Source organism: Cherax quadricarinatus, chromosome 12 (assembly GCF_038502225.1).
Source record: "Cherax quadricarinatus isolate ZL_2023a chromosome 12, ASM3850222v1, whole genome shotgun sequence".
NCBI classification, from domain to species: Eukaryota; Metazoa; Arthropoda; class Malacostraca; order Decapoda; family Parastacidae; genus Cherax; species Cherax quadricarinatus.
The window spans coordinates 180,001-207,500 of record NC_091303.1 but is presented as its reverse complement, the minus strand read 5'-3'; the positions used below and the strand labels follow the sequence as shown (position 1 = coordinate 207,500).

The window sequence follows — 27,500 nt, the reverse complement described above, 5'->3', positions numbered from 1 at the left end:
GCTGAGGTAGCAGTCTCTGTTGTCAATCCCAAAATGTTCTTTAGTTCTTTAGGCTGTTTCAGATTTTTCAATTCCTCTTCTAAACTCTGTATCCTAGCTTCTGCTGCTTTGACATGCACCTCCCACTTCCTGCTTTCCATATCTATCCTCTCTTCCATTCTCATGCTAAGTTCTTCTAGTTTCTTTTCCCATTCATGATCCCTTTTTATGAGCTCTGCTGCCCAATCTTCCTTTGCATTTTCCTCCTCCTGTCCCTTGGTTTTTCTTGTTGCTCTCTGGCAACCCATTTTTGTTTTATCCTGATTGCCTCAGAGTGGGAGACCTATGTAGTTCTGTATGTTAGGTTAGTAGTGTGTGTGTCAGAGTGTGGGGGGGGGGGGAAGTAGTGGAGGAACTGTGGCTATTTGGGAGCTGAGTGGGGAGGGGTGGGGAGGGTTTGGGGTGAACCGGGGAGGGGAGGGTGATCGAGGGAGGGGATGGATCAGGGGAAGTAGTGAGATGTCGGTGGTGAGGGGGGAGTGTATGTGTGTCTGGATGTGTGTGTGTGTGTGTGTGTGTGTGTGTGTGTGTGTGTGTGTGTGTGTGTGTGTGTGTGTGTGAGTGTGTAATTTTGTGTGTAATTGTGTGTGGAATTATGTGTGGGTTTATTATGTACTGAAAGGTAGGTGGCTTGTGCGTTTAAGGTAAGTCTCAGTGGTCCTTGGCTGCCCACACCTTCTTGTGACCTGACACCCCAACCTCCTGGGACTTACCGCACTTACAGTGTGTGTGTGTGTGTGTGTGTGTGTGTGTGTGTGTGTGTGTGTGTGTGTGTGTGTGTGTGTGTATGTGGGTGTGTGTATGTGTGTGTATGTGTGTGAGTGTGTGTGTGTGTGTGTGTGTGTGTGTGTGTGTGTGTGTGTGTTTGTGTATGTGTGTGTGTGTATGTGTGTGTGTGTGTGTGTGTGTGTGTGTGTGTGTGTGTGTGTGTGTGTGTGTGTGTGTGTGTGTGTGTGTGTGTGTGTGTGTGTGTAATTATGTGTGGGTTTATTATGTGTCTGAAAAGTAGGTGGCTTGTGCTTGGAGTGTAATGTAGATTCTCAGTTGTCGCTTGTGTCCACAACCTCTTGTGACCTGACTCCCACCCTTGCAGTGTTGCCTATATCACCTGCTTATAGTGAGTTAATCGCCTTGTTCAATGGATTACCATTTGCTAAACCTTATTGAATACTTGAGTGCCTATTCTTTATCGTGCTATGAGAGTTAGACCATTCACATTCAGCTTGGCGGTTAATTGGAACCTGGACCCCACACCCAAACAACCACTCATAGGTGATACAGTACTTGTAGTGCAGCTGTAGCAGTGTAGATTGTCCAGGTCGATGTGACGTCCTGGAGTAGATCCAGCTCGATGTACGTCCTGGCGTAGATCCACCTCAATTTCTTCTCGTTAATAATGTACCCTATTCACTGTATTTCTTTCACTGGTCACACTATTGTTTCACTTTATTAAAATCTTGGGTGACACTTGGCAACGCCGCCTTCACACTAGCCTGCGCCACAACTCTTTTATTTTCCAGATCACTATCAAAATTGTGGCTCTCCCCACACTTGTGTGGCTCAGGCAATTAAAAAAAACACTTCTAGGATTGTTGACTACCCTGACACACTTAGCAACCCTTGCAGAACACTTAGTAGCCCTCAAAAACACTTAAATCCCCGGAGCACCGACGGCGTGACTAGCGCCTCGCTGTGTGTGTGTGTGTGTGTGTTGTCATAGTAATTGCGCCCAGGCGAGCTTAATGTTCCCTGGACAGCATTTTAAAAACTAATTGTGCTCTAGCGTAAATGAGCATTCCATTTTCAGCATTTTTTATGCATTTTTCGTATATTTAACCCCCTCCCCCTCTCCCTAAAAAGTATATTACCGTAGTTTGACTACCGGTCCATGAATAACAGGGATTTATTCTTTAATTCGACTATAAATATTGCTTCAAATGAAGACCACAGGATTACATAAAAACAGTTATGCTTAGTCTCGCCTTATATTGTCTGCTTTAAAATTCGACAATTTAGTAAAACAAACACATATATATATATATATATATATATATATATATATATATATATATATATATATATATATATATATATATATATATATATATATATATTTATGACTCATTCATAATATAATTTTTTTTTTGTACATTACAAGAAATAAAATTTTCAACTAGTAAATGTAAGACATATTTGTCTCTACTGCGAAGCATGGACTCTTGTACGAAATATCTCTTGGTAATAACCCAAAATCTTTAATGAATGGACATATTTAACCAATATATTATCAGTTTTCGTGAGAAAATCATATATCAAATTAAGTAACTAACAGTAACAAGTTAATCAACCTGTATTCTAAGTCCAGCGTCAGACTAATCAATTTAAAGGTGTATCATACTAAATTCTTCAGTTCCACTTAAATATCAAGGTGTGCAACTAGATAAAGAAGGAAGAATGTTTTAAACAAAATTCAGCGAAGCAGCTGATGATGACGGGTGTTTAAAATTCCGCAATTCACAATTCCTCCTTTAAAAGACATAAATGCCATAGTGATTCATGAAAAAATGAATATTAAAATTAACACTTTGGAAAACTTTTACAATACCCTAACTTTGTAAAGATTTTTGTGGAATAAGCAGGTATTTTTAGGAAAATGAAATTTTAAGTTTACTGTTATATTCTTTAAAATACTGATTAAGAAATAAAGTACTACAATCGTTAAATACACTAAAACTATAAAAGGCTTGAAAAAGACTTTTCTCCCTAGCAGTTAGTAACCATGCAGATAGGAAATAGCCACAAGATTGCTTCTACATTAGGGGAAGCCAGCTGATTTTTTTCTCTGTATATAATTTGATGTGTTCTGTAGGCCTATGGTTTTGTCTCTTGTATAAGTTAGTTAAAAAAGTTCATCAGTTAGTTTCAGGATAACTTCTGGGTTATGACTCCATCAACACTTCAACACCTTGCTGAATGTTTTGCTTAGATGCCGTCAGATTACCTAGAAAGGAAAACATTTGTGCATCATCAATGGCTTCAAGTGCATCTAGTACAGGGTAAAGGATTTTATCCTAAACTTATCTCTTGAAGAGAGTTCATCTAAGGTATCAGGACCAAGTGCACTTCAGTCATTTCCTAGCCGTGTTGTTATTCTTTATCTCCTTGTGACAGTTGTGTGATTAACATTTGCCAGAGTGGCTTTTGCTTAAGCTCATCAAAATCTTCTCTAATTTTGCTTCAAAAAATTCTGAAGTGAACTGTACAAGCATGCATAATACTCAATAACAGTTCTGATTTGCTGACCTTGCTGACCTTTGCTGATCTTGTGGAAATGACCTAGCACACGGGTCCAGTCAACTTATCTATCTGCTTTCCTGGAAGAACAAAATCAGTACAGAAATCAATGCTAGTGTCGGGTTGTTGGCTTAAGACAGTATTATTCTGAAATGGAGTGCAAAGAACATTACTGAAGGTTCGTTTAGAGACTACAGTGCATTATGACAGCATGTGTAAGAAAGCCTTATGAAAGTGTCAAAAATATTATACACCTTGGCCGGAGGCCTCGTAGATTTTGAGGCCTGTCAAACCTATAGGTAAATCCGGCACTGTGTGCAACTCCCAAGTACATTACCTCATGTTCACACAGTGCATATGTGTGCAGATACCAACTAGTCGAAAATCAAGTACACACATTATAGTGTGTAGACATAAACAAGGTAATCAAAGTTCATTCAGTCCTTCCGAACGCTGAGTCCACATAGCTGGGTAAATACCAAATCAACTCGCTGCTCAGTAGCGAGTGTGTGCGAAAAATATTGCAGATTTTCAGACTGTTTCTCTAACTATTCTTATTACAGTGTATTCAATTAGTAAAAAAACATTTATTACTTTAATTATATGTGATATTTTTTTTATATGTTAAACCATATTTGCATCACTAATTAATGAATGTCAGCCTGAATGAAAAGTTTCAAGTGTTCCCATAGGAGGAGGGTGATGCAATTTTTGTCTCAACCTGTTGATTAAATTTATTATAATTTAATCTAACTTCACGCTTTCACCACTCTTTAAAATTTATAATAGATATGTTCATACGTCTTAGGAGAGAAAACATTTTAATTAATCATAGCCAAAGGCTGTGTAATCAGAGGAGTGGCGTCGTGACGCTAGAGTCGGGTCTCAGATTTTGAAATGTAAACGTTGTTACAGTCAGGTGGCAATTCCAGCTCATAAAGATGTATAAATGCCCGGAAAGGGTTTTCCTCATTATTCATCAGTTAAGTACCATGATAAGAGGAGAGCCAAGAAAATTGGAGATCTCTACATTACGGACAGAAGTATCCATGACTACTCTAGACGCCATCTTGGAGACTACCATGATAGCTACAATTACGACACCCCCCAGGGAAGTATTTTATACCCTTTTATCCTTAACCAGTGAGGCCTTACTAGGTGTAGGTATAAGGGAAGGGCCTGGGAAGTAATATTGCAGGCAGAACATCAGCCATAACAATGTGAGCCTGACCCCTCAAGTGTATTAGTTCTACCTGTAGTCCTACCTGTGTCCTGATAAATACTGAGTGGTCGTCGGATCCGAACGTCATCAATCATTATAGGTGACACTCCTTCTACGTAAACCAATGCGCCAGCAATATCCTCTAAGTCACAGTCCTCTTCCAAAAATGTGGACCCCCTGCTTAAATATGAAAAGTCCACTAAAAACGCATCTTGGTACTTTCGTGCACTTCGCTGAATAAATATTTGGAGCACACATTAAATTAGAGGCATTAGTGAATATATTAATCTTGCTCTCAGGTGTTCACATCACCAAAGATATTGTCATGTGTGTCCTGTTTGGTGCAAAACTAAAGGCTACCGGCTCCAGGCCCTATAAGCCCGGCCTACAAGCTAGTGATGCCATGGGGAAATATTGCCAAATGGTTAGCAAAGGAGAGCGTTAATCACTGGGTACGTTAGAACGTCAGTTACTATGATATTCATCATGAAAAATAGTGTAAACATGGCTCTATATTGTCTTGAAGTTTGTCTCAAGGCGGTGGGAAAAATTCGTTCTCCTCCTACTTGGGTATAACTCAAAGCATTGTCACTGAAACTATACAGCACCTGTCACTGAACCTCTACGCTATATGACACCGATCACCAAACCTCTCTCCTATGTGGCACCGTCACTTTAGAGTGGTTTTAAAAATTAAATTTGCACGATATCTAAGGCACTTCACCTAACCATGTTATAATGAACGCAGTTTCATTCTTTCTGATCTTTTTTTTTTTTTTTTTATTCGCCGGTATTCTACTCTTCACTATCGACTCTTCACGTTACCAAGTGGAGGGTGGTCACGAGTCTCGGGTATTGCCACACATCGTGTGTACTGATGAACCTTCTATTTTTTTGTTATGCCATCATTGATCCCCGCTTCGTTTATGCAGGGGAAGGGGGTGCTGATGAGTATGACATTGATGGTGTAAAGGGTTCGTCGTCTTAGTAGTAATGATGGTAAGGACTGGGAAGAAGTGGTGAGGGTAACTGGAGAGGAATAATGTTGAACGAGAAGGGATGGAAGGGTGTGTTATACACCCTGGAAAAGGTTATGATCGTGTTAGGAAGTGTGACAATATTTATTTGTAATTATTAATTAGAGTTTGCGGGTATTAGCAATAGTTTCTTTGCCCTACCTTTTTTGACTCTCTGAGCCTCGGGAATCTGCTGCCACTACAGTAGTGCTCCGTTCATTTTCTTTATTACCCCTCATATGATACAGAGAATGTTTTGTGATGTACCAGTAAAACGTGTAGTTGTGTAATTTCTAGATAATTCTTTGTCCATGTTATATCCTTGGCAAGGAAGCTATTTGTACTCTGTCTATGCCCCTAAGTGCTTTATATGTAGTGCTCTTATCTCTGTTCGTCCATTGTCTAAACCTAGATCTCCTATTCTTTCTTCACAACACATTTACCAAAGTTCAGGCGGTTCTTTGAATACATTAGTTTGTATTTTATTGATTTTCGCTTTTATTTTACTAAGTAAAGCTTTTACACCAGTATATGTCAAAAGCCTGGGAGTAATAACACCGAAGGTGATAATCCTAGTGAGGATCGTAGAAATGGGGATGGTGGTGGTTATGGTCATTGTTATTGCTGCTGTGGTGATAAAGACAATGACTAATTGTGGTGATAATGAAATACGGGTGAGGCTGATAACGGCAGAGTGGTGATATTGGTGGTGATCGTTTTTATTTCATTTATTTTCTTTGTTACTGATGATATATTTCAGTGTTTTCCTATCTAATAATTTATGAGGAATTCATGACGAAAGTTCTCACATCTACGCAAGTGTCTTTTATTCTTTCTTCATTAACCTCATTGGAAGGTGTATTGTTTCATCAGACTTTCTTCCTGGAACAGAAGCCCCATCCAATGACTCGCCTTCCCATAGACTCCACATTCACATGTATTCCATTTATCAAGAGAATTTTTTTTTTTTTTTTACCTTTTCTAGATTTCTCTAAACTCACTGGGACGTATAAGAAATATAAGTGAAATTAAATAGCGGTAAAATAAAAATTTCTTAGGTAAACATTACATGATTTTTCTCATAAATAGGCTAACTTATGTCCAAAATAAATCACATGATATACATTGCAATAAAAGTTTGATCCACGATAACATTCTTGTGTGAAAGAGCATGGTGACGCTCCACAGCTAGACAATGAAAGCTGATAAGAGGGCGCTGGATACCAAAGTGGAAAGAAGTCTTTTGAAGTCTTACTTAATGAGAGAGTAAGAGAGAGAGAATGAGAGCGCATAAAGAAAGTACCATTATGTAAGAGAAATTACCCTCTCCCACTCTTTTCTTACTACTTATTTCTCTTCTACCCCAGCTATGTTTTATCCCCTCATTTTCTATATACATGTATTCCGTGTTATTTTTTCCCTCTAGTTCTTTTCCTAGCCGAGTTCTGAATGTGAGTATATTCTATTTCTTCCCTTCCTCTCTCTCTCTCTCTTTCATTGTTATTCCTACCACTTCTGTTATCTCTCTTTCTTCTCTCACCACCACCACCAAATTTTCTCCTTCAATTCATGATTATGCCTGAAATTTATGAATTATGTTACATCTAGGAAGCGTGCAAGTACAGTAGCTCTTAGAAAACATACTGATTTGAACCTAGCAAAGTCAGTTGTTGGTCGGATTCTGAAGAGAGCTGAAGACTCTAGTGATTGTGGAGCACTGCGTCGAAGATGTAGAAGAAAACGCTAGACAACACCTCACAATGACGAGGCTGTCATAAGAAATAGTGTAAAGGATCATAAGAAAACCAACAAAGATCTACAGAGAGATGTGGCTTTAGCTGGGGTAAATGTTGATTCTTAAACTGTTCGACGAAGGCTCCTTGAATTTGGCCAGAATGCCGGTAAAGAAGCAATTATTGATTGCTGCTATGAAAAAACAACGGCTGCGGTGAGCGGCTCATTTTGAAGTACGTGGGTACAGATCAGCGGTAGTGAAATGAAGCAAAGGCAAAACTTTTCGGAATGGACACATTCAACACCCACCTAAGATGTTTAGGGGTACTTTTACTGCTAAAGATCGTGGATGGCTTGTTATTGTTGAGGGAACGATGAACAGTGACAAATACAAGGCAATCTTGGCAACTCATTTGCTTCCCATTGCGGATAGTGACTTTCCTGATGGAGAAGGCATTTTCAAACAGAATCCTGCTCCATGCCACACCTTTAGAAAAATGCTAACCTGATCTGACCTGACCTCAACCCAACTGAGAATCTATGGGCAATAACCAAATGCAGGGTCGCTAAACAGGACTGCTCAACTATGGACAAGCTAATTGCTGCTGTTATTAGGACCTGGTACCACGACGAAGAGCTTGTCAAAATGTGTTCATCATTGGGTGATTCTAAGTCAAAGTGAGTAACAATGCTTATAAAAGCAAAGAGTAACATTATTTTTTATTATATCGATTATCTGGCATATCATTGACATGTATTTTTCAAATAAACATTAATTTTCCAAATAAATGTCTTATTTCATCAGGCCCAATTAATATGCATAGTATTGTGTGCTTTCCACAGTTTCGCTATCTCCATCTCTAAGGTTTTCATTTTTCTTATTTTTTCTTTCTACTTTCTTACGCAATTTTCCTCTATTCCTTGTCTATCTCGAACCAACCTCTCTTCCCTATCCGTCATTCACTTTTTGTCCTCTCCTTCTTTACTCCCTTTCTTATTTTCACTGGCAAATTTTATTAGTTTCCTTTTATATTTTTTCCAATCACATTCGTATCCCCTGCTTTCCACTGTTTTCCTTCTTATCTTTCCTCTACTCTCCAACACTTCATTTCCATATCTTTCTTCCTACCCCTCCCTTCATTCCGCTCTTCTCCTACCACCATTCCCTTCTCATTACTTTTCCCTCCTTCTATTTCTTCCCAGCATACTTTGCCACTCCTCCCTTCGTTTCCTCTTCATCCTCTTCACCCTTCCCACCCCACTCTCCTCCCTCCAACCTTTATTCTGTCCCTTCCTTCTTACCTTTCTTGCTCCTAGGCCCTCCCTGCACTCCACTCTCCTCCACCTCGTTCTCCTCTCCACTGGGAACCATCATACTACAATTTCATCCAGAATTATCCTTGTATATGCACATAAGTGACTACAGGAAGACCTTTTGCAAACTTTTGGAAAACCTTCTGGAAACTCGTGTAGCAGTATTTAAATGGCACCGAAGGCCATTTACGGTACATCTGCTGTTGCACGTGTGGATAGTTGTGAATGGCTGTGTTAGAGGTGGAGAGTTGTTGCAGGTATGGATAGTTGTGACAGGTGTGGATAATTGCTGTAACATGTGCATAGCTTGACAGGCGTGGACAGTAATAACAGGTGTGCATGGTTATGGCATGTGTGGATATCTGTGTCTGATGTGGATAACTGTGATTGTTGTGGATAGCAATGAAAGGTGTAGATAGTTGTAGTGACAGGTGTGGGTAATTGTGGCAGGTGTAGATAGTTGTAGGTATAGATGGTATAGATAAATGTGTCAGATGTCGATAAATGTGGGAGGTGTTGATAGTTGTGGCAGTTGTCGATAGTTGTGGTAGGTATAAATAGTTATGGCAGGTGTAAATAAATGTGGCAGGTATTGATAATTTTGGCGGGTGTAAATATATGTGGTAGGTGTTGATAATTGTGGCGGGTGTAAATATATGTGGTAGGTGTACTCCGTGTTCACGTATTACTAGTATATAATACCTACAACTATCCACATCTGCCACAACTATCTACACCTGCCACAACTATCAACACCTACCACAACTATTCACACCTGCCACATTTATTTACATCTGCTACAACTATCAACACCTACCACAACTGTAGATGAATGGCTCAGAGAACCGACACGTTCATAAATTAGACACATGTGCAACTCTTGGGTATCTTTAGTGAGGAAACGTTTCGCCACACAGTGGCTTCATCAGTCCATACAAAGGAGAATGGTGAAGAATTATGGAGTGACCACATCGGCTCAAGGCTGAGGGACTGATTACCTCAAACTACTCCTGTTCTTCAGCATTCTCCTTTGTATGGACTGATGAAGCCACTGTGTGGCGAAACGTTTCCTCACTAAAGATACCCAAGAGTTGCACATGTGTCTAATTTATGAACGTGTCGGTTCTCTGAGCCATTCATCTACAGTTGTGGTAGGTGTTGATAGTTGTAGCAGATGTAAATAAATGTGGCAGGTGTGAATAGTTGTGGTAGGTGTTGATAGTTGTGGCAGGTGTAGATAGTTGTGGCAGATGTGGATAGTTGTAGGTATTATATACTAGTAATACGTGAACACGGAGTACATCATATTACATAGGGTTTATTATGTACATGTAGTACACGGTGTACATATTAACTTAATGCACAGGCGTGTAACAGTGAGTCAGGAGTATGAACAATACTAAATGTGAGGGAGCATACTTGTCTCTTGCTACGTGAGGCAGTGATTAAGACCTGTGGTGCATCGTATAGACTTGTGGTGCATCGTATAGACCTCTGGTACAGCGTGTCACACTAACACAGTGCCCATCTGAAGACAAAGTGTGTATGGCACACATGTAAATATTCGGTGTGCATATCTGAAGACAGTGCGTTCGGTGTGCAAATGACACAGTTTACACGATATGCACTTGAGTGCACGGAGCTCATGTAAGTGCACGGTGTACACATAAGTATATGGTGTACACGTGAATGCAGGGTATACGCGTGAGTACACGGTGTACGCATGTGTAGTGTACATATGGGTACACGTGAGTGCATGGTGTACATGTGAGTACAACTTGTATACGTGAGCTCAAGGTGCACTCGTGAGTTCACGGTGTACACTCAAATGCAGTGTACACGTGAGTACACAGTGTACACGTGAGTACACAGTGTACACGTGAGTACACAGTGTACACGTGAGTACACTGTATACGCGTGAGTACACGGTATACGCGTGAGTACACGGTATACACGTGAGTACACGGTATACACGTGAGTACACGGTATACACGTCAGCACATGGTGTACACGTGACTACACGGTGTATACGTAAGTATACGATGTTCACGTAAGTACTCGATGTACACGTGAGTGCATGGTGTACATATGAGTATTCCATGTACATGTGAATACACATTGTGCATGTGAGTACATGATGTATATGAAAGTACGCGGTTTACATTAAAGCACATTTTTTTACATGAGTACATGGTGTGCGTGTGAGAATACACAATGTACGTGTATTCTCACACGAGATAATAGACGCTAAACGGTTTGTATCCGAGATTATCTTGTTTCTAGATAAAGAAGGTCAGAACAGTGATCTTAGTGAGAATAAGGTCAGAAGAGTAAAATCAATACTGCCAATAAAGTGATTCTTTTAATCAGGGGAGGAAATTGGTTCGATCCAAGAAAGGGGATGATAAATCTAATTTCCTGGATCAAGAATGTACTGAAAAATGAAAATTGTACTTGGTAATCTATATTTTTTTATGGTATTTTTTCTAACAGATTGTTTCCCTCTGTGTTAGACACGTAACGTGTTCGATCTTGTTCACACTTGGTGTGTTCAGTCTCTTTCACGCGTGGCGTGTTAAGTCTCGTTCATACGTGTCGAAAAAGAAACTGGAAGGTAAAGTAGTATAAGAAAAGAGAAGATTAAAAGAAATAAGGAGAGAATAAGGATATAAAGAAAAGCAGGTGGGCGAGAGGATAGAAAAGGTGGGACAGAGAGATGACAGAAAAGGGAGGTAGGAGAGACGGAAAAGGAATACGGGGATATTTGGGACTCAATATTTTGATTACACAACTGTTATGACCATTGAAACGAATGATGGCACTCTTTAGTAGAAGAGGAGTGTTGGAGAGGGGAAGAAGAGTTAGTTACCATTTTGTCCTAGGCACATGTCGATTAGACACTAGGCCTGTTTTATCGGTGTGTGTGTGTGTGTGTGTGTGTGTGTGTGTGTGTGTGTGTGTGTGTGTGTGAGTGAGTGTTATGAGGGAGGGGATAGAGGCGGTATTAGGGGAGGGGAGGGAAGGGACATTAGATAGGGAGAGATGAGGTATTAGGTCATGTGTGTGTGGGGGGGGGAGTGAGGGGAGCTACTGGAGTGAGAGAGAGGAGCTACTGGAGAGAGTGAGGAGCTAATAGAGGGACTGTTAGAGGGAGTGTTGGAAGGGATTCTAGGGTATGGGAGAGAGGGGATAGAATGAGGGAGAAGGGGGGGGTTAGTAAAAGGCATTTTTAGTGGCATTGTCACCTGGCAGTTTACCAGTGAGTGTAATTGCATGAGAGGGTAGGCATTCATGGAAGTGTTATATGAAGGATTTTTGTGTGTGATAGAGACAGACCTTGAGAGGTATGAGTGGTTTGAGCAAAGACAGCGTAGGGGATTGAAATGCTTTGGCAGACAGGAATGATGAATATTCGGTGACGATTATGTGTATAAGTGAACATGCGTGATAATGAGGGAAAGAACTAGATGGAGTTCTATGTGGGGCAGATGATGGGAAGGGTTAGGGATGACTGGAAGGGTGAGGAGTAAGAGGATGATGGAAGGAATCAAAAGTGAGGGGAAGCGTGAGAGATGATGGGATGGGTGAACTTACAAGGTGTGTGTGTGTGTACTCACCTAGTTGTGGTTGCAGGGGTCGAGTCACAGCTCCTGGCTCCGTCTCTTCACTGGTCGCTACTAGGTCACTCTTCCTTCTCCATGAGCTTTATCGTACCTCTTTTTAAAGCTATGTATGGCTCCTACCTTAACTACATCACTTCCCAGACTATTCCACTTCCTGACAACTCTGTGACTGAAGAAATACTTCTTAACATCCCTGTGATTCATCTGAGTCTTCAACTTCCAACTGTGACCCCTTTTTGTGTCCCATCTCTGGAACATCCTGTTTCTGTCCACCTTGTCGATTCCTATCAGTATTTTATATGTTATCATATCCCCCCTCTCTCTCCTGTCTACCAGTCTCGTCAGGTCGATTTCCCTTAACCTTTCCTCGTAGGACATACCCCTAAGCTCCGGGATTAGTCTTGTTGCAAACCTTTGCACTTTCTCTACTTTCCTTCCATAATTGGCTGTGTATGTGTGTGTGTGTGTGTATACTCACCTATTTGTACTCACCTTTTTGTGGTTGCAGGGGCCGAGACTTAGCTCCTGGCTCCGCCTCTTCACTGATCACTACTAGGTCCTCTCTCTCCCTGCTCCATGAGCTTGATCATACCTCGTCTTAAAGCTATGTATGGTTCCTGCCTCCACTACCTCACTTTCCAGACTATTCAACTTCCTGATAACTCTGTGACTGAAGAAATACTTCCTTACATCTCTTTGACTCATCTGAGTTTTCAATTTTCAATTGTGACCCCTTGTTTCTGTGTCCCATCTCTGGAACATCCTGTCTCTGTCCACCTGGTCTATTCCTCACAATATTTTGTATGTCGTTATCATGTCTTCCCTAACCCTTCTGTCCTCCAGTGTCATCAGGCCTATTACCCTTAACCTTTCCTAGTAGGACATTCCCCTTAGCTCTGGAACTAGCCTCTATGCAAACCTTTGCACTTTCTCTAATTTCTTGACGTGCTTGACCAGGTGTGGGTTCCAAACTGGTGCTACATACACCAGTATGGGCCTGACGTACACGGTGAGTGTGTGTGTGTGTGTGTGTGTGTGTGTGTAGTTAGAAGAAGAGTGAAGGGTGATGGGAAAGGTGTGAGCTATTGGAAAGGGTGAAGGGGGGGTTAAAAGTGAGGAGTTATGGTAAGGGTGAGGGGTGAAGACGAGAGGTTAGGATAAGGGAAGTGGTTGCAACTGTCACTCCAACCCTCGCCCTAGTGAAGTATGGCTCCCTGTGGAGAAGCGAGATAATTTCTACCCACCGAAAGGGAGAAATTTAACTCTCTCTCTCTCTCTCTCTCTCTCTCTCTCTCTCTCTCTCTCTCTCTCTCTCTCTCTCTCTCTCTCTCTCTCTCTCTCTCTCTCTCTCTCTCTCTCTCTCTCTCGCATGTCTCTCTCTCTCGCATGTCTCTCTCTCTCTCGCATGTCTCTCTCTCTCTCTCTCTCTCTCTCTCTCTCTCTCTCTCTCGCATGTCTCTTCATTCCTCTTCTTTCTATCTATAGTTTTACACTATCCTATCTTTATTTCTTTCACTTTTCACTCAGTGTGACTGTGTTTTAGCCTCGATATTTTATCACAAAACAACATAAAACTATTTTATATACCTGCTCTTGCATTTGTCTGTATTTTTGTTTTTAATAAGTGAACTTTGACGTTTATTGATTATCACGAGACGTAAACTTATTCTCTCTTGTTGATTGACTTATTACGTTGAATGTTTGTTTCTATCTAGTTGAGTTTATATTTCAGTTTGCATTTATATACTTCTGCTGATTATATTATTAAAGGCTATTTTGCATGCATGCATTTTTTTTATGTTGAGATCAATTGAAAATCAATTTACGGTTAACTTAAGAAGACAGCCACACTCTGTGATTTGCATTACATAATGATACCTTTCACAGATATATGCATTTCGGGTCAAAGTGACTCTATAAAGAAGATAAAAATTACAATACCATACCAGAAAAAAATCGCAACAAATCCACAATCTGAACAGTGCTCGGTTCGTCCTACACAATTATCAAGTCCCGAGTGAGTAAAAGGTTGCAAGACAAGGCAGGTCAACAGTTTATATATATATATATAATATATATATATATATATATATATATATATATATATATATATATATATATATATATATATATATATACTTTAAACAGTCACATTTAGATGTCTTTAGATGCTTTCCCTTAGATACTTTCCTTTAAATACTTTTCTTTAGATACTTTCCTATAGATGCGATTGTTTTCTGTTCAAAATATATTTAAATCATTCACTCGTCTATTAATATAGTTATAGTCATGCTGTCAACAGTCTTAAAAATATCACATTAAGGCACCACGTTTACAGCCACAGTATTAACCTTTTCAATTTATTTGAAGCTAAGTGTTGTCATCCACATAATTTATTTGTAGGCTTATTTTTGTGTCGTAAATGCAATTACGTTTACTGTTATTTATGCCTTCATTGTTTATGTAGACTGTAAACAATAAGAACCCCAACGTTGTCACCTTTTGAATGCCATGATGATTTCTTCCCATTTACTTAATCTCTGTTGCCTGTCGGTTAGTCATTATTATAAGGAGACTTTCTCCATTACAATTTGCTCCAAAATTTTTAGCAACTTTACCGAAGGCATCGTAGAAAAATCTGTAAATTTGTTAGGCAAGAATGGACCTGTGTAAATCCGTGCTGACATTTATTTGCCAAATTATATTCATCAAACTAGCTTCAAATTGTATCTATCGTTAATGATTCCAAGAATTTTCCTTCAAACTGACCTTCTTTCACATCATCACAATACTTATTTGCAAAGAAATATTGGAGACAAGCTAAAGTTTCACTAAGTCTTTCCTTTGTTCAATTACCTAGTTAGTAATTCATGGTTTTAAGTTGTATCTTTGCTTGAGAAACATGATGTTAGTGAGTTTGATTCTACGTTTCTAGTTTTTCTTGGTCTTCTGTGATTATTACTCCCTTTGCTACATTTGTATCTTACTGTGTGGAAAAAGCACGAGAATAATTTTTCAAATGAGACCCTTGTTTGGACCATTAGTTGTATGCTATCATGAGTTAATTTAAATTTCTGTTTTTTCAGGAATCACAGCATTAAATATATGTACAGCACATAATTGTAGGGAGTCTTTTGAAATGGCCTTGCTTCCCTTGCAACTCAATTCTCTTATTTTTACCTATTTTTCTTTATTTCACATTCTATCAAATATTGCCAGTGTTTGATTTTTGCAGTGCGTCCCTTCGCACTGCAACACAGCCAACAGCCATTGTCAATGCATCTTGCTCTCTTGTTCAGGATAGGGATAAAAAAAAATTATCTTAATACGCCTTTCTATTACCTAGTGGAAAGCAGACAAAACAAACTTACCTGAGAAGCACAACAATTTGCCATAAAGGGCAATAATTTCTTATTGGTGAACTGCACTTTTACGTAGGACTATTCGTTCAGTATAAAATAAATGCAAAACATTATAAAAGAAAAGGACAATTTCTTTATACCATTGAGTATCAGGAATATTAAAGTGTGCAGCCACACCTCGCCTGCCAGCTGTGAGGGGTTGCAAGTGTTATTTACTCTCCAAGAGAGAGACCCTGTGTTAATTAAGTTACCTGTATATTGAAGCTGCATAACATGTTTAGTCTTCTCCTGTAGATACACATTCTACACATGCATCTACTGTGTACCTTCTTAATTATAATTTGATTATTAGTGGTTTAAGCCTATCTTAAAAACTGTTAAATTACAGTTATTCGGCATTGTGGAAAACAATTTTTTTCTACCAATAAAATTCTAACAAAATTACGAAAGGGTATTGACTCACATGTGATAAGACCTTCCACTGATATTGATCCTACATTATGACTCATTATGTAATTTTTAGATTTAAACACCCGTTTGCAGTTATCGAAGTCGTGGTCGCCAATGCGTACATGACAGAACGCTATACTATATAATAATAATAATAATGTTTATTTGGCCATGATACATAATTGTACAAGGAATTATAGTAGTTGGGTGTACATGCCAAAAGTCCCTTGTATGCAGAGTATCATGCGCAAGCTTAAATTTAACTTAAAATTATCTAAGCAATGATAGATTCAGTGGTAAAAATTACAGTAAACAATTTACAATATGAAGTACAATTGGGTATTTTAAACAATGAAATTTGAACATTTCAATTGTGAAGCATTATAGTTGTACAAATTTGTAGCATTACAATTAAAAACATAGTTTGATAGAGTCACGGGTTATACATCTATGAAATACAGTTATTCAATATTTATTTAGTCTAGCAAACGTTGAGTCGATACTTACGATTATTTCAACTTTCAAATTCGTCCTACATATATTTGTCCCGACATTCCTTGCAATGAAGACCATATAAACTTCTTTAAACAGTGTCCTCTAGTTTAACATTGTGTACTAATCTGTTTGTGTTATTTTAGCTTTATACGTCATTTGCAGTTTTTTTTTTGTTCTTATAGCTTATTAGTAAAGGTATTAAATGGGAGTCGTCTGAACTGTGTAAAAAAAATCTAACAGCAAAATGAACTTCCAAATTTATTTACGATATTGTTGATAATATGGATATTTGAAAATAATGTATTTTTTTTTATATCTACAAAACTCGGTCCGATAAACTCGCAGAATCATAGACGGTATCACAATTTATTTTTCACTTATTTACCATAAGAGATGTGTACTCTCGAATAGGTAGCTTTTGTATATACTATTTTAGTGGTCCCCTAAGAATAACGGAGACCTGACTCATTGTCCAGTGAGTACAATGAACACCGGACTCAGTCCCAGAGTTCAGCGAAGATCTGATTTGTGATCCTCAAATAGAATGACAACTTAACTCCTGTTCCTGAGTACAACGAACTAACTTGAGGCTTTCCTGAGAGCATCGAAGTCCTGACTCCTAGCCTTTGAATACAGAGAGAGATATTTAGGAAATTTAATTTCACAATTAGGGCGGTTGACTGAGGCAAAATGAACAAGAACTATCACAAATTCCTGAGAAACCATATCAAAAAGCATATGCCAAACCCAAGTCAGCACATGGAGTACCTGATTGTAGAGACGAACTGCGTCTTTATAAATATTTAAAATTTTTCAGATTACTGCTCATTAATAACTATCATTACAGTGCACTCATTTAGAAAAAAAAACATTTATTTTATTTGTATAGGATATATATTTTTTATGTCACTAACTGATGAATATCAACTTTTATGACAAACGTTGAACACATAAGGTGTCCGGTAGTGAATGGGAAATGGAAGGTAATCAGATTTAATCCGAGGAATGGAGAATGATTCCATTTCCTTGGACATGGGACATTAGTTGTTGCTTATAATTATTCTAACATATTTTATCTTCCATCTCGATTGGCGAGTTTCTGAACATCATGTATTCATTTATATATATATATATATATATATATATATATATATATATATATATATATATATATATATATATATATATATATATATATATATATATATATATATGCAATAAGATCACAGTAAACAGGTGATATCAGAATATGCAAAACAACCACAGTGGAAGGATAGTGAAATTTCTTATGAGTCGGGTGTCGTCGCGCGTCAGGTGTTGCTTTGTTGTGGAATGTGATTGTGAGGTATGGTCTAGACCCTTTATATGCCTTCCTTTGATGTATTGTCTTTATAGTTTCTTGATAATGTGAGAAGTCACGAAAGCACTTGGAATTTCACTATCCTTTCACAGTGGTTGTTTTGCATATATATATATATATATATATATATATATATATATATATATATATATATATATATATATATATATATATATATATATATATATATATAAAGGGAGTGAGACAGCTGGGATTGATGGGATAAAGATAGAAATGCTAAAAGCAGGTAGGGATATAGTTTTGGATTGTTGCACAACTTGTTAAACACTGCAACATCATGGAATCTTGGTTCAGAGGACATCTACAAGACCTTCACGGCTGCTGCAACTAACCCATCTCTTTGGGAAGGACCTACTTCCACTGGGGAATCCAGCCTACCAGTGACTATGCCCTCGTCTGCTGCCCGTCCCTATCCACTGACGCCTATATAACCGCCAGTCTTCTTGCCTTTGCTCCAGATTCTCCTCCACCACGATGCTGTGAACACTAACTCCAAGGCTGAGGGACTGATTACCTCATCTTTTGTATATAGTTCTACTGTCTTCCTATTATGTCCTAGAATCTATATTGATAAAGCCACTGGATGGCGAAACGTCTACAATAAAGATATCCAGATGTTGCACATGTGTCTTAACTTTCATTCAATTTTGGATTGGTTGGTGCTTTTATTTAATAAATGTATGGAAGAGGGTAAGGCCCTTAGGGACTGGCAGACGGCATACATAGTTCCTTTGTATAAAGGCAAACAGGACAGAAGAATGCAAAAATTATAGGGGAATAAGTCTGTTGAGTATACCCGGTAAAGTGTATAGAAGAGCTATTACTGAAATAATTCAATTCAAAGTTTATTTTCTATAAGGATTACAATGCTGAGTTTACAGAAATTTGGTTATTGTTTGGTTTACATGTAGTAAAATTGTGATTACAGAGTGTACCACTAGAACGCTTAGCATGGCTAGGCATTTCGGGCATACTTAATTTTATTCTTAATTGTAAAATATTACAAATTATGAGGTAAGTTGGTATTATGGATAAGTGACTAAATACTAGTTTGTGAGTTTAGCAATGTGAATGCTTTTGTTTTGGCACAGGACATAGTTTCAGTATTGGAGTATCACAGGATTCATTATTTTAAGACTGAGATTAATATTTCTGTTTATGGTCAAATGAGTGAGTGAGTGTAAGTGTGAACCACCAGGTGGTATTCGTGTAGTTAGTTGACGGGGTGTATCAGGGAGATAAGATGTTTTCTAATGGTAGTTTTGAAGGTGATGAATGTGTCTGCAGTTCTAGAGTTCTCAGGTAGGGTATTCCAGATTTTAGGGCCTTTGACATACATTGAATTTTTGTAAAGGTTTAGTCGGACACGGGGAATGTCGTAGAGATGTTTGTGTCTGGTGTTATGCCTGTGGGTTCTGTCACAACTATCAAGAAAGTGTTTTAGGTCAAGGTTGATATTGGAGTTTAATTAAGGTCCTGTAGATGTAGATTGCACAGTAGTAAGTGTGGATGTACTGAGGTTTTTGTGGCATTTATGGATTTGGAAAAGGCGTATGCCAGGTTGAACAGGGTAGCAGTGTGGCAGATGTTGCAGATGTATGGAATGGGAGGTAGGTTACTGAAATGAGTGAAGAGTTTTTATGAGGATAGTGAAACTCAGGTTAGAGTATATAGGAGAGAGGGGGATTATTTCCCAGTAAAAGTAGGCCTTAGACAATGATGTGCGATGTCAGCATGGTTGTTCAATATATTTATAGATGGAGTTGTAAGAGAAGTGAATGCTCGGGAGTTGGAAAGAGGTTTGAGGTTAAAAGATAAAAAATCTAACACAAAGTGGGAGTTGTCACAGTTGCTCCTTGCTGATGACACTGTGCTTTTGGGAGATTTTGAAGAGAAGTTGCAAGGGTTGGTGGATGAATTTTGTAGGGTATGTAAAAGAAGAAAATTAAAAGTGAATATAGGAAAGAGTAAAGTGATGAGGATAAAAAAAATTAGGTGACGTAAGATTGGATATCAGATTGGAGGGAGAGATTTTGGAGGATGGTGAATGTATTCAGATATCTGTTAACACGTCCACTCCTATATATGTCTGTGAGGGAAGATGACGTGAATCATAGAACTGATAAAGGGAAAAAGGTGAGTGGTGCACTTAGGAGTCTGTGGAGACAAAGAACTGTGTCCATGGAAGCAAAGAGGGGAATGTATGAAAGCATAGTTATACAAACGCTTTTAAATGGGTGTGAAACATGGGTAGTGAATGTTGTAACAAGGAGAAGGCTGTAGGCAGTGGAGATATCATGTCTGAGAGCAATGTGTGCTGTGATTATAATACAGAGAATTCGTAGTTTGGAAATTAGGAAAAGGTGCAGGATTACCAAAGGGCTAAGGAGGGGTTGTTAAGGTGGTTCGGACATGTAGAGAGGATTGAAGGAAATAGGATGACTTCAAGAGTGTATAAATCTGTAGTGGAGGGAAGCCGGGTAGGGGTAGGTCTTGGGTGGGTTGGGGGAGGGGATAAAGGAGGTTTTATGTGCGAGGGGCACGGACTTCTAGCAAGCATGCGTGAGCGTGTAAGATACGAGCGAATAGAGAAAAATGGCTTTTGGGACTTGACGTGCTGTTGGAGTGTGAGCAAGGTGACATTTATGAAGGAATTCTGAGAAACCAGCAGGCCGGACTTGAGTCCTAGAAATGGGAAGTACAGTGTCTGCACGCTGAAGGAGGGGTGTTAATATTGCAGTTTTATAGGTGTAGCTTAGGCATGCCTCTGGCAAGACACTCATGGAGTGAACGATGAAAATTTGTCTTTTTCGGGCAACCCTGCCTTGGTTTTGCATATATATATATATATATATATATATATATATATATATATATATATATATATATATATATATATATATATATATATATATATACATACACAAAACAACCACTGTGAAAAAATACCGAAATTTCAAGTGCTCTCACGACCTGTCACATTATCAAGGAACTATAAAAATATAAGGTTAACAGGAAAGCACATAAGGACGAGATTACACCTCGCTACCACCCCACAACACCTGACATTTTATGATGTAGGTAGTCAGTGATCCGTGAAACACAGCTTATATTCTAGCCAAAAATTTGTCTAACGTACCTAAAGTTCTTCCCAAATTTTATTAATTATAAATGAATCCAATTTATATAATCCAAAAGAATATTCATATTATTTTGAAAACTGCTTTTATGAAACATGATTCTGTTACATTCGTGTCGACCATGGACTTGCTTGACATTACTTTCTCAGCCATTTGAAAATCAATTGGATAAAATCTCTCATAAATAAACAGAGCATTAGAATCTTGTCCACTTCTAATGATATACATAAGTTGCTTTAACCTAAGTTCAAGACTTTACCAGTTTCGCCGTAATAAACTTTATCACATATTTGACAAGGAATCTTAGAGATACACCCGTCAACATTTTGGGGGATTGTTTTTATCAAAAGTTTTTTAACTGTGTCAAGATTTTTAAATACAACTTTCATCTTAAAATTCATAAGTAGAGAAGGCATATCAGCCAAGTTTTCATGGGAGAACCAACATATTTTTAGTTGAATAACGTTGGATGTCCCTTTAATTTTTTTTTTTACTCTAAACCTTTGTTATAAATTATGAAATGGGTGGGTTTAAAGACCGTTTCCTGTGAGGATAATATATATGGTATATGATCTACAGCTGTCGTGTTACCCTTGTCAACAGGGCCGCCGGACCCGCCTAAGAACTGCTCCATCGCCAACCAAACGACGGACACCATCGAGGTGGAGTGTGTGGCGGCCTTCGACGGTGGACTTCCTCAGACATTCTACATGGAGGTAAGGAGTACTTGTATAAGTGTTGTATCAGAGAATCTTCCAACAGGTCATAAAATGATAGGTGAGAAGGGTAGGAGAAAGACCCTTTTAGTTTGGTGAAAAAAAAAGTGTATGTTTTCTAAATAAAGACCTCTTTCTGGTTGTGTATACTTGAGTACTGGTATAAATATGTCGTCCACAATATGAATGAGTCCTCACTGAGAATATTGAAAATAGTGCTTAAATTTAAAAACATTTGGTATGCTACTGATGTTCACCGATTTATGTGTGTGCCTCAGGACTTAGATTTTGTGTAACGAGCAGGTTGGTAGACAGCAGCCATTGATAAATAAAAAATAACAGTTGTTTTCCTTGCATGATTTGTGTAGATTTTTATTTTCAAGTTGGAAATTGTTTCCGGCTTCTTTTCTATGGCTCCAATATTTATCATTTGTAAGAGGTTAAACCCTAACAGTACATGTTGGTAGTTTCGGGTTATCTTTTGACTACATTATCCTATTGAATATGATTAACTCACCTAGCCTGATAGATCATTCTAATATATCCCATACCCCGGAACACCAGACTTACCATGAGTTATTTCATCAAATCCTGCCACATGCAGTGGACTGAGAGTTAAGGCTTCTAAATAATTTCGCCCGTTTGCGAATTGTTAAGCATTCCAAAATCTCTTTCGAAATTCAGTGCATGTAGCAGGATTTGATGAAATCACGCCTGGTGTTCCGGGGTATGGAATCCACTGACTAGCTTCGGCTAGGCACCCATATTTATTCTGGGATCTGACTGTGTAGCTAAAGTGTTATGTACTTTGATGCAGTGTGTGCAGATTCGACTCCTGCTGCGGACTGAGATATACATATTATTTTTTTCGACAAACCAGCCGTATCCCACCTAGGCAGGGTGACCTAAAAAGAAAAACGTAAGTTTCCCTTTAAAATTTAGAAATTTATACAGAAGGGGTTACTAGCCCCTTGCTTCCGGCATTTTAATCGCCTCTTGCGACACACATGGCTTACGGAGGAAGAATTCTGTTCCACTTCCCCATGGAGATGAGAGGAAATAAAGAAGAACAAGAACTGTTACACTATTAAGAAAATAAGAGAAACTTTGTTTTTCTTTTTGGGCCACCCAAATATATATATATATATACATATATATATATATATATATATATATATATATATATATATATATATATATATATATATATATATATATATCATGTACATGCATGTGTAGTGTGATCTATGTATAAGCTGGAGTAGCAACATATACCTACTATCCCGTATGTTTATGAGACAAAAAAAAAAGACACCAGCAACCCTACCATCATGTAAAACAATTACAGGTTTCCGTTTCATACTCGAGCTGCAGAAGATTCAAAATACTTGATATATTGTACCAATGTATTTATGTTTGTTTTTCTGTCAATGTATTCTGTCTATTAATAAAGTTCATATGTAATATATAAAATATAGGGGGTGGTAGGAGAAGAAAATATTCAAACAGTTCTGTGGAGAACCTTGAGTTTTCCCTGAGGTACGTTTATTGTCTTCTCTGGGGATGAGGGTCCCCAGTAAAGTTCTAGAGGTGTAAGTAAGTAAGTAAGTAAGTTTATTCAGGTATACACAAATACAGTTACATAGAATTATCATACATAGCAGCATATGTGTAGAGAACCTAGGATAACCCAAAAAAGTCAGACAGAGTGACTTATTTCCATTGGGGTCCTTTTACCTTATTATTATAATATAAAGTTTATAATATTTTCTTATTATTCTATAACGAAGATAACATCTTATTATCATACTAAAAAGACTATCTACTACACGAGGGCCATTAAGACTATTTACAATACGGGGGTCATTACTAGGAATAAGGTAAAATTTACACGTATGTTAGCTAAAAAATAGAAAATCGTATATATATATATATATGTCGTGCCGAATAGGCAGAACTTGCCATCTTGGCTTAAATAGCAACGCTCATCTTGCCATATAGAACAAGCGAAAATTTGTAAACGCAATAATTTCGCCAAAATCATTCTGAACCTAGCGAAAAATATATATTTGATTGTGTTTGTTTAGTACTAAATTATTGAAAACGTATTTAAAATATACTTCGTTGGGTTAGGCTAAAATAAATTGTTCCTGTTTAAATAAGGTTAGGTAAGTTTTTTAAGATTCTTTTAGTGCAAAATTAAATTTTTTACATTAACATTAATGAAAAAAAAATGTCTTTAAACGCATAAGAGAAAATTTTAGAAAGGACTTAATTTTAAATGAGTTCTTGCTAATTGACCAGTTTTACATATTCGGCACGACATATATGTATTTTATATATATATATATATATATATATATATATATATATATATATATATATATATATATATATATATATATATATATATATATTTATATATATATATATATATAATATAATATATATATATATATATATATATATATATTATATATATATATATATATATATATATATATATATATATATATATATATATATATATATATATATATATATATATATATACCATTATATTACGAATCATCCTGTGAAGAACCTAGCTTCCGTCCGTTAATCGTAGCCTGGTATATTCATGCTGAAGATTTCACCTGTGAACCTGCACAAACACAGCAATATGACATGAGACCAGAGAGAAAGTGAGGTGTGAGGTGAGGATTCAAAAAGTATAGTGTTTGATGAGAACAAAGCATGAGGGACACTAGCATACACAAGTTAATTACAGCACCAGCAGGAGGCAAATGAATTCCTTCTCAACTTCGTGCCCTCCCTGTCACCTCCCTTTTCCTCTCTATCTCCTGCACTTCACTCGTTTCCCCCCATCCACTCTCTCTCTCTCTCTCTCTCTCTCTCTCTCTCTCTCTCTCTCTCTCTCTCTCTCTCTCGCTCCCTCTCTCTCTCTCTCTCTCTCTCTCTCTCTCTCTCTCTCTCTCTCTGCCTCTCTCAGTCTCTCTGTCTCTTTTTTTTTTTACCAGGGTTTGACAAGGTTAAGGATCCCTAGCTTTATTGACAAGCTATTTACAGGTTAAGGATTCCTAACTTTATTGGCAAGCTAGGAGCTGTTATCTACATCAGCTCATTTGAAAGCATTTTTATTGTTATGAGACATACAAGTAGGGAACAGGATGAAATTGGAGCCATCTGTGGGCCAGCATTTTCATTTGGTCAACTGACTTTATCTCGTTGACATCATTATGCTGTACGAATGTGTTCCATACTCGAGTCATCCTGGGTATATATGATCTCAGATGGAGTGATGTTCTGGAGAAGGGCACAGCCAGAGTGAAGTTGCTGCTTTCTGCCCGTCTTGTGGCATAAAACCTTGTTTCACGCTGTCCTCGAAGTGGATCCAAGTGTGGTACTTTGACAATATTGGCCTTGTACATAACAGTAAGGCCACCCACATCCCTCCTATGTTGAAGGCTCTGCTGAAATGACAGATCTATCCAGGATGGGTCCAGGCGAGAGATGAGACGTCTTGCTCTGTTCTCTACTCTGTCAAGCAGTCGCAGATGAGAGGGGGGGGGCAGGCAAACCAAGAAAGTGGAGCAAACTCAAGGTGTGAGCGTACTCTGTCTCTCTATGTCTCTCTGTGCCTCTATCTCTCTCTCTCTCTTTCTCTCTCTCTCTCTCTCTCTCTCTCTCTCTCTCTCTCTCTCTCTCTCTCTCTCTCTCTCTCTCTCTCTCTATATATATATATATATATATATCTCTCTCTCTCTCTCTCTCTCTCTCTCTCTCTCTCTCTCTCTCTCTCTCTCTCTCTCTCTCTCTCTCTCTCTCTCTCTCTCTCTCTCTCTCTCTCTCTCTCTTCACTTAATCACAGGCACTTTGTATAGTCATAATAAAATTAATCCATCACTTAGCATGTTTTTGTTCCTTGTAGCAGATGTACATCTCGTAAAAAGCTATATTGAATCAATTATTTTTCCATTCTTGTTTGTTTCGTGTTTTAATTATTCGAGTAAATGTTGGGGAGCTGGTAGAAATTTGCCGGTTGATCTTGTTCTCCTCTGTATATTGTGGGTGCCTAGGTGGGAGGGTGGTAGACAGCAACCACCCAAAGAGGTACTACCGTCCTGCCAAATGAGTTTAAAATGGAAACCTGTAATTGTTTTACATGATGTTAGGATTGCTGGTGTTTTTTTCTGTCTCATAAAAGATTTCAGGTACGTCTTGTTACTTCAACTTGCACTTAGTCCACACTACACTTGCATTTACGTGCGCACACACACACACACACACACACACACACACACACACACACACACACACACACACACGTGGTGCTGGAAAACCTCATGCACCAACATGTTAAGGACACTACCAGAGTGAGAGGGGAGGATGAACCAGCAAGATTGGACCTTGTGTTCACCCTGGGCAGCTCAGACATTGAGGACATCAAGTATGAGAGTCCCCTAGGAGCTAGCGACCACGTGGTTCTGTGCTTTGAATACATAGTAGAGCTGCAAGTGGAGAGAATAACAGGAGTTGAATGGGAAAAGCCTGACTATAAAAGAGGGGACTACATAGGGTTGAAGAACTTCCTGCGGGAGGTCCAGTGGGACAGAGAACTGGCAGGAAAGCCAGTAAATGAAATGATGGAATATGTAACAACAAAATGCAAGGAGGCAGTGGAAAAGTTTATTCCCAAGGGCAACAGTAACAACGGGAAGACCAGCATGAGCCCATGGTTTACCCGACGGTGTAAGGAGGCAAAAACAAAGTGCAATAGAGAATGGAAAAAGTACAGAAGGCAGAGAACACACGAAAATAGGGAGATCAGTCGCAGAGCCAGGAATGAGTATGCACAGGTAAGGAGGGAGGCCCAGCGACAGTATGAAAATGACATAGCATCGAGAATCAAGACTGACCCGAAACTGTTGTATAGCCACATCAGGAGGAAGACAACAGTCAAAGACCAGGTGGTCAGATTAAGGACAGAAGGTGGAGAACTCACAAGAAATGATCAGGAGGTATGTGAGGAGCTGAACAGGAGATTTAAGGAAGTTTTTACAGTAGAGACAGGAAGGGCTGTGGGAAGACAGCACAGAAGGGAACATCAAGAGGGAATATACCAACAAGCGTTGGATGACATACGAACAACTGAGGAGGAGGTGAAGAAGCTCTTAAGTGACCTTGACACCTCAAAGGCGATGGGACCGGACAACATCTCCCCATGGGTCCTTAGAGAAGGAGCAGAGATGCTGTGCGTGCCTCTAACCACAATCTTCAACACATCCCTTGAAACTGGGCAACTACCTGAGAAATGGAAGACAGCTAATGTAGTCCCCATATTTAAGAAAGGAAACAGAAACGAGGCACTAAACTACAGACCTGTGTCTCTGACATGTATTGTGTACAAAGTCATGGAGAAGATTATCAGGAGGAGAGTGGTCGAACACCTGGAAAGGAACAAGATTATAAATGAAAACCAGCATGGGTTCATGGAAGGCAAATCCTGTATCACAAACTTCCTGGAGTTTTATGACTAGGTAACAGAAGTAAGACACGAGAGAGAGGGGTGGGTAGATTGCGTTTTCCTAGACTGCAGGAAGGCCTTTGACACAGTTCCCTACAAGAGATTAGTGCAGAAGCTGGAGGATCTGGCGCATGTAAAAGGAGGGCACTGCAATGGATAAGGGAATACCTGACAGGGAGGCAGCAAC

General features: G+C 38.6%; 1 protein-coding gene across 1 annotated transcript in view; it reads left to right on the top strand.

Annotated features, from left to right (window-relative positions):
- The window catches only part of LOC128686531 (neural cell adhesion molecule 2-like), a 927,464-nt gene that overhangs the window by 874,001 nt on the left and 25,963 nt on the right, over positions 1-27,500 (top strand). The window contains exon 13 of the mRNA XM_070084201.1: positions 21,674-21,786. Within this exon, the coding sequence (XP_069940302.1) occupies positions 21,674-21,786 (113 nt within the window). The remainder of the gene's footprint in view (positions 1-21,673; positions 21,787-27,500) is intronic.